Source organism: Dreissena polymorpha, chromosome 1 (genome assembly GCF_020536995.1).
Source record: "Dreissena polymorpha isolate Duluth1 chromosome 1, UMN_Dpol_1.0, whole genome shotgun sequence".
Classification (NCBI taxonomy): Eukaryota; Metazoa; Mollusca; class Bivalvia; order Myida; family Dreissenidae; genus Dreissena; species Dreissena polymorpha.
The window spans coordinates 65,480,910-65,496,507 of record NC_068355.1 but is presented as its reverse complement, the minus strand read 5'-3'; the positions used below and the strand labels follow the sequence as shown (position 1 = coordinate 65,496,507).

The following is a 15,598-nucleotide window of genomic DNA, read 5'->3' as shown; positions in this document are numbered from 1 at the left end:
TTAATCTGAAACTTTCGACAGGTAGGAATCAACTTATTTTCATTGGTATGTGTTTTTTTTCTCATTGTGCAAGGTGGAACAGTGTGTGCACATGCGTTCAAGACACGTGTTTAGTTCGTGAATGTCGGTGTTCGCCGTGTTTCGCCTTCTCGACCTAGTAAATAAGAATGACAATTTTTGAGTGTTTAAGTTCTTCAAAATGGGATTGTCAATGCCTTGTGCTAAAAGTTGTTATTGTTTATTGATAGAGCAATGTCCTAGCTTCGTCTACATGACAAAGTTGTAAATCTGAATTATTTTATGACAATGCAACTTGACTCTGTTTGATGGCTGTCAGAAAAAAAAGTTTTTTAGTTGAAACCCTTGTTAGTAGTATTATATTAAAATTTGGTTTTTGGCATTTTCGGTCAAAATACACCTTTTCACACTATCCTAACACCGTTCCAGCCCCTGTGTTGTTTCCACATCTCTTTATGAAGTTTTTTAAATCAATTAATATTAAACAAAACTGAAACAAACAGTTGTATCACCAACTGCTATTTGTCTTCTATTTACTTATATGAACTTTCAAAAGCATATTTCCAAGTATCCAGGAATGGTACATCTTTAAAAGGTAAACACTTAATGCATTTAACAATTAATGAACAAATGTGTTTCTTGTTATTGCAGAGAGGGTATGTGAATGCTTTGAGCAAAAACTCTGCGTGGAGATTTGTTTCATATTATGTGTTGCACTCGATTCGGGATAGAAGAAAACATATCAAGGTTCCATTGTATGCACTAAAACAAATCTTGCATTATTGTGAATAAACCGACATTAAATATTCACCTATTGTTGGCACTTACTGATGAAAACGCTTTATGTACTTTGTTCAATCAAGTTATTGCTGGTGGCTTAACACCCCAAGCTCGCTGGGATTCATTCCGAAAATTAACAATTATTACAATACTCGTGTGGCACGTGATTTTTTAATAAAGGTGAATGTCACAAAGATAGTTTGCCTATGCTGATGATAATGCTGTAAAGCAGATTAATATCCATCGGGTTCACCGTATTTCCTATAATCGGAATTAGCCATGACAAAGTTCTCCTTTCGTAAGATACCTTGACACGTGCTACTTGCGCTAGATACCACCGAGACATTGTGACCAAGTGCTTTCAGACCGTCTATTACCACCTGAAATGAAATGCATACAATTAAATATATATAATATTCTAATTGCTTTATTCCAAACACTGTGGGCATAAACAATTAGGGCAGAACGGACCTATTGAGATTGGCGATAACGCCATATTTGGAAAGCGTTTCGGCTGCGATTGGTAACTATTTCAATATCGTTACCCAATTATGTACACACACAACTGTTGACAATGTTTCAATTCCAGTAACGGGTTCATGTAATGTATCTCAAGTAAATATTATCAACAAAATAAATAGTAAGAGTACTTAAAATTTAAAGCAGAGGTTCATTAAAACGAATTTTATTTTAGTTTCTTTCTTGCAAGACACATTTAATGTGCCTCATTTATTCCAGAAGTGTCCATTTTCGATTTCAAAACCCCAGACCATCTACAAAACAAGCACTCAAAGGTTAAATGAATACGAGCGGTCTAATACTCAAAGTGATAGTAAGTATTATAAAAAAAGAGCTGCAACGATTCACCAACAAGTCGATTCGATTTCGATTTCAGACACTCCGATACCGATTTTTTCGATTCGATTCATCTTCTAACCTAGTTTTATCATATATTCACTCTTCTGCCTCAAAGTAAACATTTCTGTTCAAAAGTGTCGCATACCTAGATATCTTTGGCATTTGTCAAATTGTGTGTTTATTTGAGATAGTTTGGTTGGTTCAACAGTGTTTTAAAAACTGTTGAAAGTATGTTAAATTAACATTTGTAAGAAATATTTTGCAAGAAACTGCTAATTGTCTTTCCAAATATGTCAATATTAAAAAAAACACATAAAAAAGAATAGCAAATTAGGACTCAATTTTAATATAAAAACGTATGACTAGAATATGTTATGTTGAATACACAATAATATAAAATTAAATAAATAATCATAAGAACATCTGGAATCAGTGGAGTGATAGTACTATAACTTTTATACTTATATCCAAACCCGCTACAAGCATGTTTACCATTTAGCCGTGACATCATCACCTTTTACCTGTAGGACAAAGAACATTCTCTAATAAACTCGACTTGAGTAATTGCACTTGTGCTACCTCTTAGTCTTTCTAAATCAACGTTATGCTTGCATCCGTGAAGCACAGTTTACACTTTGCTTTATCGGGAGGGCTACCATCCCGAACCCAAAATACTGCCACACTTTTGATTTAAGCTTCTTAGGCGCATCTGATAATTTCAATTTGTCGGCCACAACTTGTTCAGCCATATTGACGCTTTTTCCGAAAGTAGACCATAACGCGCTTATTGATTGGATGGCTAAAGTAATAAGCAGCCAATCGCGCACGTCGTAATTACAAGTAAAGATAAAACCTACACCTTCCCGTATCAAATAGTCAGAAAGCAGCGAGCTTTACGTACCTATGTATATATATGTCTATATGTTAAAGAATCGAATCGAATTTGGTGGGTTTGGTATCGTAATCGAATTGACGCATTTCGAACCGCTTTTCGATGCATCGGATCGAATCGTTGCAGCTCTAATTAACAACACACAACATTAACGCTCAAACAAAACACTAATCATCGAACAAAACACTAAACATCGCCATTTTCGAACGGAATAAAATGCAACATAAAAATGCATTGTATTATTTTAAGATTTGAATATTGAAACAAGTGCATACCTGTGGAAAACCTCTCTGTACTGACAGTTCTTGTGGAAACAGTTGATGATGAATACGCGGGTAGTCTATAGCCTGTTTTATTCCCCAGTTCCACTGTAATGCCTCTATGGTCGCCTTCGTATGAAAAATAACATGCGAGTGAAAACAACATGTGAAAATCTATTAAATATTTGTGCATGCGTTGCATGTAATATCTTTAACAAACGCTCGGTAATTGATTAACAAGGAAAATAATATGATAAATAGTCATGCAGTCAAGTTTAATACCGTTTATTTAAAAGTCTCGTATTTGACATAGATAATTCCACACTTACCAATGCCGTTGTAGTTGTAATTCGGGTACCACCGGAAGCGCCGATTACCAGCCGAGCATTACCTTCGCCGTCAACGACAATGCTTGGACACATGGAGGACAATGGACGCTTCCAAGGAGCGATGAAATTTGCCTTAGACGCCGGCACTCCAAAATAGTTCACAGTCCCTGGCGTTGAGAAATCGTCCATTTCGTTGTTGAATATGATTCCCGTACGACTGCCAATCACTTTGGAACCAAAGCTGAGAAATGCACGATTGAAAATATTTTGATTGCACATAACACAAAGTAGTTTTGCTTGCAGCTTTATAAATCAAAACTGCAGATGGTACTTCGATACACTAAGACACAAAATCAACGTGAGCATATCACTTTGTAAAATTGCACATACACACAAAGTTTTAAAAGACCGAGTTTTGTGTCTGTTGGATACCTATTCAGTAAATTTTTGGTTTTATTGGAAAGCCAATGTAAACCCCCGATGATTAAAGTAATTAAGGTGTTTTAACTTACAACAGGTTTACAGTGCTGGTAATGGACACGGCGTCTCCGTCCGGTCCAAGAACGGATAGATGGGCGGTGCCGTGATCATTCCAGGGGCTATCAAATATCGGATGGTAGTAGTCCGAGCCGAACGTTCTCGAATCATCGATCTGCTTTCTTCGGGCGTAACCGAATGAAGGGTCAGTCATGTTTTTTACTAGCTGCAAATCCAACAGGAGTAATTTATAATTTATAATTATAATAGACTCTTATCAAGTCTTCAAGTTGACTGTAATACAGAAGAAACAAAACGAAATATATACCTGTCGTTGTATGCAATAGTCAACCAATCGTCATATGTATATACTATCAAATTACGATAAAACTAACGAAACGAAAGTTCAGTAATGTAAATAAAAAGGTGGAATTTATATGATGTATCAGATGTGAATGAGGCCGAATGACGATTTGGTAATTGCAATTTAGGTCAAAATTTATTGTGGCCAAATAAACCAAACGCCACAAGCATGTAATGCGTGAATGTGTTGTGAATCTGATTAGAATTATAAGATGAAAAAAATAACTATACATATATATTTGAAAAAAGACATAATTTCTTTGGACAATGGACATATACAAAGTATAAACCTAACATTTTTTACGAACTACACTGGTGTGGTAAAATTATACTCGGATACATAACGCTAGGAGGCAAGCATAGACCTACGGAAAACACTACAACGAATTGATAAAACTGGCGAACGGGACTTAAGTCCTGTCTTTTACTGAACAACGGAATTATGTCTATAACTCTAATGGGTCCATGGCCATGTTATTTTATAACAAAGGTGTCAATTACTAACTGAATGAGGTATCCATGTCAGATAAAAAAATACATCGTTCGTCTCCATTGTGCACCACGATTTAGGTGTAATTAAAAAGATATACTGAATGCATCATATATTATATTGGCCATATATAAGGGCCAACATCACGATCAATGTGTTAACAACACAAACATATTTTGCTGTATGTTATTTAAATATATTTAAGTGGTTTGTTTGAGTTCTATTTGTATAGACAAATATGTACAGCATCGTGTCCGTTCATGAACACATGTTCTACCGTTAAAGCGAAAATTATTTGTAATTATATTCAAATATAATTACATTGATTTTCTAGTACCTCTTTTTTCGGAAAATATATTATCGTTTGTATTCAACCATCTTTTATGCGTTTTAAAATTTGCTCATAAAATCGAATACACTCGAATAAATACGGATATGTAATTACATACATTTGTATTTCGTACAATACCCACAGGGTTTGTATAATCTGCATGAATGCAGTGTTATACCGACATTCACAAAGTCATCACCGCATGAATATAAATAGTAATCTAATATACGTTACTTTTGCAACATACGTCCTAAATGCCTCCGAGCCAACGTTGTTATCACCAAGCTGTGTGCGCAGAGAATATGCATGCTTAAATGCCTCAGTTACTCGATGCCAAGTGGTGGTTGCGCTGACAACATTGGATACGGTGTCCGGATTAAACTTGAAATCTGTCGTAAAAATAGCACAATCATAACCTGACGACCGTTTTCAAATTGATGACGTACTTGCATTCATGTGTTCTTCTTGCTCGTTAATATATATGATGACGATTCTTTAAGATTAGCAGGACAAAATATATGTTTTGATCAGCTAGTGTGCTTTTTTATGTAAGGGACCTTTGATCTGTACAATACAGGAGAGCACGTACAAAACACAACACCAAATATCATTACAACCGGGATTTGAACGCCAAACAACGGGTAATTCATTGGAGTTAAAAATGTGTATAGGAATATATAACTAAACCCATAATTAAAATGATTTCAACAAAAATAAAACTATATTTAAATCTATTTAAAGCTGCATTGTCCGTATAAAAAAGGACACCAATTGTCTACCCGAATTGTCATAAAAGCCAATGCTCAATGCAATACCTTTACAAAAAGGAAAAACACAACATGTACTTACCATTCAGAATGTTCAATATAAAAAGATAGACGGCTCCACTGGAAGGCAAAGGCGGAGAATACGCTGTGTAGTTTCCATGAAGAGTGAAGTTTAGCGCATCCCCAACCAATGACGTGTAATTGGCCAAGTCCTGTTTTGTGATTATACCACCTACAATGACGCGTACAGGTAATTATTATAGTATTATAATACGGGTTCATACAGGTAGAGTTTTGTCGTTGGATAAAGATAATTATCATATTAATCTGATTTAAGAGTGTATCCGATTGTGAGTTTTTATAATGACAACATTAAAATCATATCTTAGTATAGATTATTTGCTTTTCTAACTTTCTTTGTTTCTGCATTTCTTTAGTTGTTGGCATGTTAATGTAACAGGTCTATAAAATTAGTGTTGTGTAACCAATTTCTCGTATGTAAGGTGGTGTATCGGTTGTGACTAGTTAGACACGCAGAAGTTCCGGTTTATAATACTTGGTTTTACGTTTTGAGATTGAAGGTTCAAATATCAATGGGAATCTTGCATGTTTTATAACATCTTTGTGACAGGTATGGTCATCTTTGTTTTCAATTCCAATACAATCAGAATGATAAGTATTTTTCATTTATTTACATTTATTAAAACATCGTTGTTGTTGTTGATTGGATATTTATGTGCCTGGCTCTGTCAGTGTAATTCACCGCTAAGCCGGGTTCAAGAGCGATGGCTACTTTCGTTTTCAAGTAAATCAAATTTAGAGTTTAAACAGTTGTTGCAAAGAAAATATAACATTTTGGAATTAGTTTTTAGGGGTTAGTGGTTACATATGCATGCATTATTTGACACGCTTCGTTGTTTCAAAGGAATAGGACGCGAGCTATCGATAAAGGGGCAAAAACTCAAAACTATTGTTTGAAAGTCTGTCGAAGATTTATTCGGGTTAACATACGGACTGGAAATATTGCTTGGTTATCGACTGACTGTGAGTTAACGGCTGGACAGATTTTTTTGAAGTGAACTTTTTTTGAAAGGTTGTCCGATTGCCCATAGTAGGATCAATGTATGCTTGTGATTAAAGCTACTTTTGACATTTTTGCGGCCCGCGAAGACAGGTCTATGATAAATTCTAGTTGATGACTTTGTTATGATTCCAATATCAGAGGGTGGGTATTTTTTTCATGGCTCTTTGTCAATTTTTTCCTCATTAAACATGATTTTATATATTTATTTGAAAATATTGGGCTCCTAAAAAAATATATAAAAAATACTATCCTGGGTACGTTACTTCCACCTGTGTATATAATTACAATTGTTGTACAGTAAATGTGAGAGAATTATTTTTTGTGTGGTAGAAAAAACAACAACAACAGTTTTAGTACACATTTTAACTGGGTTTATGGTGATTAACATGCATGAAATATGTAAATATATTTAACTGTAACATTTAATGTTCACCTTGCACTAGTATTGTATGTGGACAGCCCATATCTCTTCTTACTGTTGACCAACAATCCCCATCCCACCCTTGAGATTGTTTATGGTTGGTGATTTATGTTGTTTCATGGATTGATTCTTTCTGAGTTGGTTTTATCTTGGCTCAAGGAGACTACAGTTGAACTGGTGAATAGTTGGAAGATTTGAAGTAGTTTAGTACATGATAACTTTAAGTAATAAGTTGTTAATACTGTTAAATAGATGTATGCCTAACCAGATTACTTTGCAGAACCAGTATACTTCCGCATGCGGTATATACAGGCAGTGACATAATTCGGGTACCTGTCTTACCAGTTTGGTATCGGTGATGTTTCTGTGCTTAATATTTGTGAGCATAGGTTCAAGTCGTGACGACTTGATTTTCGGAGAGGGGGAGAATGTAACAGGTCTATAAAATTAGTGTTGTGTAACCAACTTCTTGTATGTAAGGTGGTGTATCGGTTGTGACTAGTTAGACACGCAGAAGTTCCGGTTTATAATACTTGGTTTTACGTTTTGAGATTGAAGGTTCAAATATCAATGGGAATCTTGCATGTTTTATAACATCTTTGTGACAGGTATGGTCATCTTTGTTTAAAAGTATCTGTCCCTGTGTAATTCCTGCATTTATGGCCCAACTCGCTTCTATTTTCTTCTCTCCTTTTTGATAACACTCTTGAGCTATCAATAACTTTTACATTGGTTGTTGCACATCACTTTCACCTCGAAATATTAATATTACAGCAGTCACAGTGCTAACTTCCCCCAAGACTGAGAGAGACCAGGTCGAGAGTAGCTTATACTCCGTAAGTAATATGTGCAGTTTGTCAAAGTAACGATGTATAAACACTATTGTTATTGCCACTGTGTTGTTTTCAGGATACCTATGTTTTAAGATAATTAATATGTTAATATGCCATTTGTATGTTAATATGTTGATTGGAACCACCACACAGCATACCATTATGTTTTAAAGATGAATATTAGTTTGATGTGTATGTATAATTATTGAGTATGGTTACCATGGTAACCACCTATAACTTGTAACCTTATTATTAAAAAATATGCGTATTGATAATTTATATATTTTCAGGACGGTCAGTTACAGATCAGTTTCGACGCTCTAATATTTATTATATATCCACTTAATAAACTTGTAACTGTCAGTGCCTTTGTTGGGATTCTGCCCCACATTTTGGAGCTGCCAGTGTTACATTAACTATGGGATATCACCGCTCAAACAGACCATTTACATTCAATAAATGATACAGCCTATGGACAATAATCGCACTCGTACATCATATCACTTACGTCGAAAATTATCGTAGGGTGACATGTAGAAATTTTGTCGATTACATATCAGTTAACTCATCGGGACACTGTTGGCAACAGGTCTATACATTGACCATGTCTTTTGACTTTTCGGGCAAGTCGGTTTTGGTAACAGGAGCAACTCGTGGTATCGGTCTCGGACTAACTCGAGCTCTTGTGAAATATGGAGGGACAGTATATGCACTTGGTAGTAACAAAGAGCTGCTCGATGCTCTCATTGAAGAATATGGAGATCGCGTTATTTCGGTGCATGTGAACCTGGTCGATTGGGGCGCCACCAGAGCCGCTCTTGAGCAGCTTCCACCGATGAACGGACTTGTGAACAACGCTGGGGTTTCATATGCATGGGTTCCATCACTGGACGCTCCGAAGGATATCATTGATAAAACACTTTCAGTCAACCTTATGGCCCAGATAAACGTTACGCAGGTGATCGGGAAGAAAATGGTTGAAGCAGGAAATGGTGGATCGATTGTGAATGTTTCAAGTATCAACGGAATAAAACCAATGCGAGAGTGCATGGCCTACAATCTATCGAAGGCTGCGCTTGATATGATGACCAAGCAGTTTGCCTTGGAGTTAGGGCCAAATAAAATACGAGTAAATTCCGTCAACCCCACTGTGGCGCTGACTGACATGGGCAAGGAGTTCTGGAGTCATCCGCCGGAGAAAGGGGCCAAACTCAAGGACCACACGCCATTGGGGAGGTTTGCGGAGGTGGAAGAAGTGGTGCAGCCAATATTGTACCTGCTTAGCGACTACTCAAGTATGGTCACCGGAACCATTAATCCGATCGAAGGCGGACTGCTTTCAAACATTTCCGTGTAATATGCCACAGTTATTAAGATTACGACACACAGACTTCAGGATGTAATGCAATAACGTGTGTTCGATGACTGAGTGCTGATTGTTCATTATGTTTAAATTTTTAGATATTTCTAGAGTGTAGATTAGTTGTCTGACGATTTGTCTTTATTTTCATGTACTGAATCCATGTACGCATGTTTATTATAAAACAATATTAAATTGTTTTAACGCAATCAAATGAAAAGTCACTGTCAATCCTTGACAGGCCGTGGACTGGTTATCTCCACCCGCGGTACTGATAAGACTGTTTTAGCCTCATTAAATTGATAACGTGTTTCAAATACACCCAATATGACATGTATTTGATAAACATCTTTTAAGCATTTGAGCAAATGTGTGTACCCACTTAAATTATTGATTAAATGGTCTATTCATAAAATACATGTAGTAAAAATAAGAATGTTTGTATGTAACTGGAACGCACTGTCTCACGAGGACAAAATGGGTAGTCTATTTATAAGTATTACGATTGTTATAAAGTTTCATTTCGGATTTCAAACCTTAATTCGAACTAAGTACTTTGTCCGCAATAGACATAATGCGACAAAGGGTGGCCTTGTGAAAAACTTATCTGCCGTTACAAATGGTCATTATATATTACAACAAGACAGATTTCCAAAGTTGTTTTGCGTTCGGGGGAAAACATGAATTTTGATTAATATTTAACTCCAAAACTTTATGTTACCGGATTGCAACATGAATGTGTGGAATCAGTCACAGAGTCCATTTTTTGTAAGTAATATCAATATAGAGACAAGTTATCCTCTTATCAAAATATTTGTAATACTGGTTGCCAGTAGAAAAGTTAAAATGCAATTGTCATTGTTAAAATATGCTCCAAAAAAAAAAATACATTGAATGTTAATGTTTTCGATTCAAAGCGTTTTCGTTTTGTCAATAAGAGAGGTCAATATAGTATAAAATGCCACCGAAGTGTTATTGTTTTTTCCCCCAAAAGTTTGATATTGGCCTACGCACTGGGAAAAACAGACTCTGTTTATTACTTGATTGAAATAAACAAATATTCATGTGTCAATTCATTTAAAAGAAAGTGTTCGTGGTACCCGCACATCTTTGCCGTGTTTTCTTTGTGACATGTTATCGAGTTAAGATCTATAGATACATTAAAATTACACAATGCTATTGGTCTCTGCTTAGGAAAAGAAACAATGGTATACTTCACAAACACACTAGAGAGAGATTTATAAATCCTGCACTATGTGCATGATGTACTTACCCTATGGAGTTTCACTATGTGCATGATGTACTTATCCTAAATTTTATATGTAGATATATGGAGTTTCATCTTAATAACTTCAGTTGTAATACAATAATTGAGCGCATGAGGAAATTAACAATGGACATGAATTATGTTTATATTGAATAATTTATGAACTATGTTATTTTAATTACTTCACGACATAATTATAGCATGAAATAATGGTTACGTATAAATTAATAAGCAAACGGCACTAACTTCAAACATTATACAGAAACAGTCAATGTCCGTTTACCGGTCACATATCTTGTATCAATATATAATTTTTTATTATATTCCGTCCAATTCGTATCAATATAAGATTCGCACAGGACAAAAACAACGAATTGCAAAAGAATTCCGAAGCGAGAGTAGTAGTATTTGTTTTCGGCATTTGCTATTTAAGTCATATTTAATTATATGAAGATTAATTTGCTGTAAATACTCGCAGAAGTGTGCTCCACACAAGAAACAAAATAAACGAAGCAAATAAAGGGCACATAGTCAAAAAATATAAGATAATTGTTGTTTGTGTAATTAGCATTAACTCACAATATCTTCTATTAGTGTTCACGTTTTAAAAAAAAACATGTTTAATACTTACAGACACAAGAAAATTGTCTTAAGTTGAATACTTATTGTGTTCGCCCCGAATGACCGCTATAATTATGATGTTGAAAGTGAATCTATTCAATACTTTCGGAGTTATTTTTCGCATAAGGTGTGTAACAGACTGACAGACGAAAGGACGACAAGAAGAACGGATGTAAGGACGAGCAATGTGACTGCTAAATGCTATCAGTGGCATGCATGCACAGTTAACGCTTACCCGCTTCCTGAATGTCTGCAACAATGTCGTCTGCTAAACTGCCGTTATAAAATGCTTCCGGACCTTCGTCTGCGATCACCTGTAATGTTTGCGCTAATTTTGGAAGCTTCATCGTTTCGCCTTCTTTGTACGTTTTACCAGTTTGGTTGTTTGTTATCAGCTGTCTAGAAATATATATATATATATATATATATATATATATATATATATATATATATATATATATATATATCATAGTAAGTATTAAAATAATATAAAAATGAAAAACTCTTATGTATTGTGTGCATAACATGTAAGAGGCTATAACTAAAATAATTGCGTAATAATTACCCCGCTTATTGTTCTCCAACTGAAAATTAGTGACTTTCCTATGACTTTATTGTCATGCTTCAATACCTTATATATTGGTGTTGTTTCTTTCTGAATGCGTATTGAACATCGGATGTTAGCTTAATGTTTACAATACACTCAACAAAAATGTCTGACCTGCTTTTATGGCATCTGCATTAAGGTAGTACTTTGTTTACAACTTAAAGACTTAAGTACACACTGTCAGGCAGACTAGAGCGAATATGGACATGCGAAAATCATCAATAGCTACTTAACACCAAATAAGCTATATCTAATAATACTTTAGACACATATCCATGAACAAAATTATGTTAACATCCGCTGTTCCTTTGTTAAAGGCAAGTGACTAAATGCCTGTATAATACAGGATACTTTATACAAAATAACATTAAAAATAAAAAGATTCAAACAATGATATATTAAAGATGTAAGTTATTAAACACGTTTGAGACACAATTGCCCCATTCAGTTTCAACGGCTGATGTGTTGGTGTGTATTTTCGTTGCTTTAATTAGTGTAGAAGTACTTCCAAAATTATAAAAATGATTTCACTTACACGAATAAAGTGAAATTCTTGAACTGTACTTCTTGTCCTGCCATACTTTCACTGAGCGCTTTGCTGACATTGAATCCGTGCATGCAAAGCTTTATTGCTGGTTGAAATAATTGTTTCCATGGTAACCGACCACCAAGTTTCCATGCCTCATATAGACCGCGAACTTCACCGGGTATGGCGATAGCTTTCCCACCTGAACGTAAATACAAATGTAAAGATCAGACTGGAGGGCAAATTATAAACGAAACGAACGTTTTTTTGTTGATATTTTAATGATATGAAATATTAAAATATTATATGTATATATTGTATCAGAAATGTATGGGAATGATCAAGACCTCGATCTTCACAAATCATAACAAAACCTTTTTCTTTAAACAATGTGTTAATTCAATACGTAACAGTTGACTTTGACTTCCATCAATCGATGCAACGGAAACCTCTCAACGTTCTATTTTAATGGTCTCAACATTCCATTTTAAATGGTGAATGTGTGTATAAAATGCAAGTTATATTATGTACTCCTTCTTGCCTGCAGTAGAGGAGGCGTTCTTCCCGGAAGTGAACATGTCCTCTGTTGCCATGGAAGGTGCCTGCTCCCGAGATACCACCGCGTATGTCTTGCCAGAGGTTCTAGCAAGTGCATCACATGTACGACAATATTACAATGGTATTTGTATTATAATATACATGCAACACATGGTTTAATAAAATGTTACGCCATTGTACCATAATTAAATTAAATTTAAGCTTTATAAGTAAGCATTGATGAAGTTGAGAAATGGCATATATAATCATTCGTGTTGATGAGTTTGTCTTAATGTTATTGTTTGTGTTAATCGGCTCCACAAAGCAGCAATAAAAGCCTCATGTTCTATTTGAAGCATTAAAGGCGAAATTTGTAAGGCTCAGTTCAAACAGTCGTTTATTAGATCAAACCAATCGTTTAAAGCAATCGCTGATGGAAAATCCATTCTGCATGACACGATTACTTAATTCTGAATATGGATAAAACTATTCGTGAATGAGTGCAAACATGATTCGTTTGCCATCAATCTCCTAGCAGAGTTGTCGTTCCTTGCTCTCACATACAATCTGCCATCACAAGAAAAATCGTACCAAATTTGGTAGCATTTTATTTTATTGGTGTTAGTATTTTACTATGAAAAGTAGTATCATTTTCTTTCACATTTTGAAAATAGTGTATAAGTTAAGGTTCATAACAAAAAGTTAATTACCTAAATTTAAACAAGAAATATCTTTAAAAAAGATATACGGCGTTGATTGTGGTCGATGTTTATGAACGATCAAAAGTTATCTCTATGAGATAAAAAGTAGCGGATGCCTTTTTTCTGCGCAGTTCTTAGCTACATCACAAGCAAATCAATTACGGGGTGTTGCGCCAGATTTCGTGGCTTATTTTGCTTTATGTGATATTATTACTCAGATATCTATATTTACAGAATATAAAAACACAAGAAACATCAAAATAAACGAGTGCATATAGTTCAGCCGGCAATACTCGAATCTTATTTAACTGCATAATTATAGTATAGTGAATTATTGTGCTCATGCTTAATAAACTGGTCTAAATGGATAAATATTTCTAATTAATTTTATCAAAATTGGTCCATATCATGCAAATGTTGAAAACATATTAAAAATCGATGATTAACATACCACAATAATATCACCGAATATCTTTATTTAGTATCTTTCTGATCAAAACAGACTTCAAGTGCACAAAGTTTACGAGACGGCGTTTATATAAAGATTTCTGCAACTGACCGCAAACTGACCTTGATACCTTGCGGATTGGAATGCGATGCATTAAAGTTAGGTAACAATTCTCTGCTAAAACGACGGCTTGTTTACGCCAACTGTATACGACCAAGGCAACAGCTGTGCCTAAAATATTGATATATCGACAAAGCGACTAAACGAACTATTTACTCCATTAAACAAAAATAGCATAGATTCCATTTTTTTCCTTCAATGAAAAGATCGCAACCCCTTCTGCGAACTCCGGTGATGAACTGTATATAAACTCTGACTTTCACACACTGGCCGAGAATTGACCCGAAACCTCGCGGGTTGAAATGCAATGCAAGTAAGTACTAAATATGAGAATATAGCCTTTAGTAGAAACGCTTTTGCGCTGGTAATTCTCTTAAAATAAAAGGTGAACGCACAAACTGTATTGATGTCGAAAATTGATTGTAAAACTGTTCTATCTATTGAGCCTTTTCATCAGAGATAAAATTGTTTCATGCAGTAAAACAGTGTTACAAAGACGCGGATATGTTTCCAATGTTCTGGTGTTATACTCAAATCAGCCAATGGAATAAATGAAGTGTATTCATTCGTACCTAGCCGCGGGAAATTTTATTTGAATATTATTGGACACTTACAAAGGTCAAGTCAGGGTGAAAAGCTGGCTTAATACAGCTTACGCCGAAAAAAGCAAAAATAACGGTACAATTATTGAACCACAAGGCTAGGCTATCAACACGTGGTTGATTATGAAGGCAGGGATTTGATCCAGCTATGATGGCTCCCGTCAAATCTCTGCGCGGAGGTTGGTTAGCCATAAGAGTACAAGACATACCTATTATAGAAGGTGAGAAAATGGCCGCCTCCAATCCCACAACTCCTCATGTTGTGAACCCCAACGCACAAGATGGCCCCTATCGCCGCATCGACATCACTTCCTCCTTGTACAGCCATTATGTGACTGCAGAAAATAAATATATTCACATGTGTATTGTATTTATATTTAAAACAAGACCGGCCAAAAGGCTCGCCTTTCTTCTGCATTTATAGTACATTTTTTTTCAGCTATTCTGATTTTTTTAAGGTTCCCATCGAATAGTTTTAATACTAACAGAAGTTCATGTAATATTAACCTTTATAGGTACAAACTATAACACTGTTTACGGCACCAGTTTGTGCAGTCGTATTGTATGACTCCTAAGACATGTGTGATGTTTTAAATGTAAATTAAAAGAAGTAGACGCCGATCTAAATCTTGATTATCTAAATCCGAATGGCGCAAAAGTCCGGTTCTTCGGCTGATTAGAGAAAGAAAGATATTACACACAATAACCAGAGCATCAAGCTTACGCATACTAATTATGAATAGATGAGCTCTCAATCACAGGTAGAGTTTGCAAAGGTTCTCTTTATAAAATTTGAGTTTGAACAAACAAAATGCTACCTTGCAACAAAATCTCACGTTTAGCAATATGCGCAAATGAGGCAAAACTAATATCATACATAACTTACTTTCCGATTTTTGAACATTC

The 15,598-nt window shown here is 35.2% G+C and overlaps 3 protein-coding genes across 8 annotated transcripts in view; 2 read left to right on the top strand and 1 right to left on the bottom strand.

Annotated features, from left to right (window-relative positions):
* Positions 1–15,598, top strand: part of LOC127832755 (dynein regulatory complex protein 10-like) — a 218,541-nt gene that overhangs the window by 149,119 nt on the left and 53,824 nt on the right. The window lies entirely within an intron of this gene.
* On the bottom strand, positions 163–15,020 carry LOC127878924 (glutathione hydrolase 1 proenzyme-like). The gene is made up of 10 exons (XM_052425520.1): positions 14,902–15,020; positions 12,826–12,926; positions 12,294–12,486; positions 11,387–11,550; positions 5,648–5,797; positions 5,033–5,187; positions 3,650–3,840; positions 3,138–3,378; positions 2,824–2,937; positions 163–1,178 (listed from the first exon to the last, which is right to left on the bottom strand). Exons 1-10 carry the CDS (start codon positions 15,018–15,020, stop codon positions 1,032–1,034), a joined length of 1,575 nt encoding a protein of 524 aa, XP_052281480.1. The 3' UTR covers positions 163–1,031.
* LOC127832818 (L-xylulose reductase-like) lies at positions 6,078–10,227 on the top strand. Of its 6 annotated transcripts, none has more exons than XM_052358348.1 (3): positions 6,078–6,196; positions 7,845–7,906; positions 8,194–10,227. In XM_052358348.1, the coding sequence occupies exon 3, from the start codon at positions 8,508–8,510 to the stop codon at positions 9,258–9,260; it is 753 nt and encodes a 250-aa protein (XP_052214308.1). In that variant the 5' UTR covers positions 6,078–6,196; positions 7,845–7,906; positions 8,194–8,507; the 3' UTR covers positions 9,261–10,227. The 6 variants fall into 6 exon arrangements, with proteins under 6 accessions (XP_052214308.1, XP_052214312.1, XP_052214309.1 ...); XM_052358352.1 differs by lacking the exon at positions 6,078–6,196 and adding an exon at positions 6,348–6,370; XM_052358349.1 differs by lacking the exon at positions 6,078–6,196 and adding an exon at positions 6,423–6,439.

Coding starts and splice junctions, on each gene's coding strand:
- LOC127832818 (XM_052358348.1), top strand. CDS start 8,508: ATGTCTTTTGACTTTTCGGGCAAGTCGGTTTTGGTAACAGGAGCAACT.
- LOC127878924 (XM_052425520.1), bottom strand. CDS start 15,020: ATGGCTGTACAAGGAGGAAGTGATGTCGATGCGGCGATAGGGGCCATC. Junction 5,798..11,386: donor TGCAGACATTCAGGAAGCGG/GTAAGCGTTAAC, acceptor GCGTCATTGTAG/GTGGTATAATCACAAAACAG. Junction 3,379..3,649: donor ACCAGCACTGTAAACCTGTT/GTAAGTTAAAAC, acceptor TGCATTTCTCAG/CTTTGGTTCCAAAGTGATTG.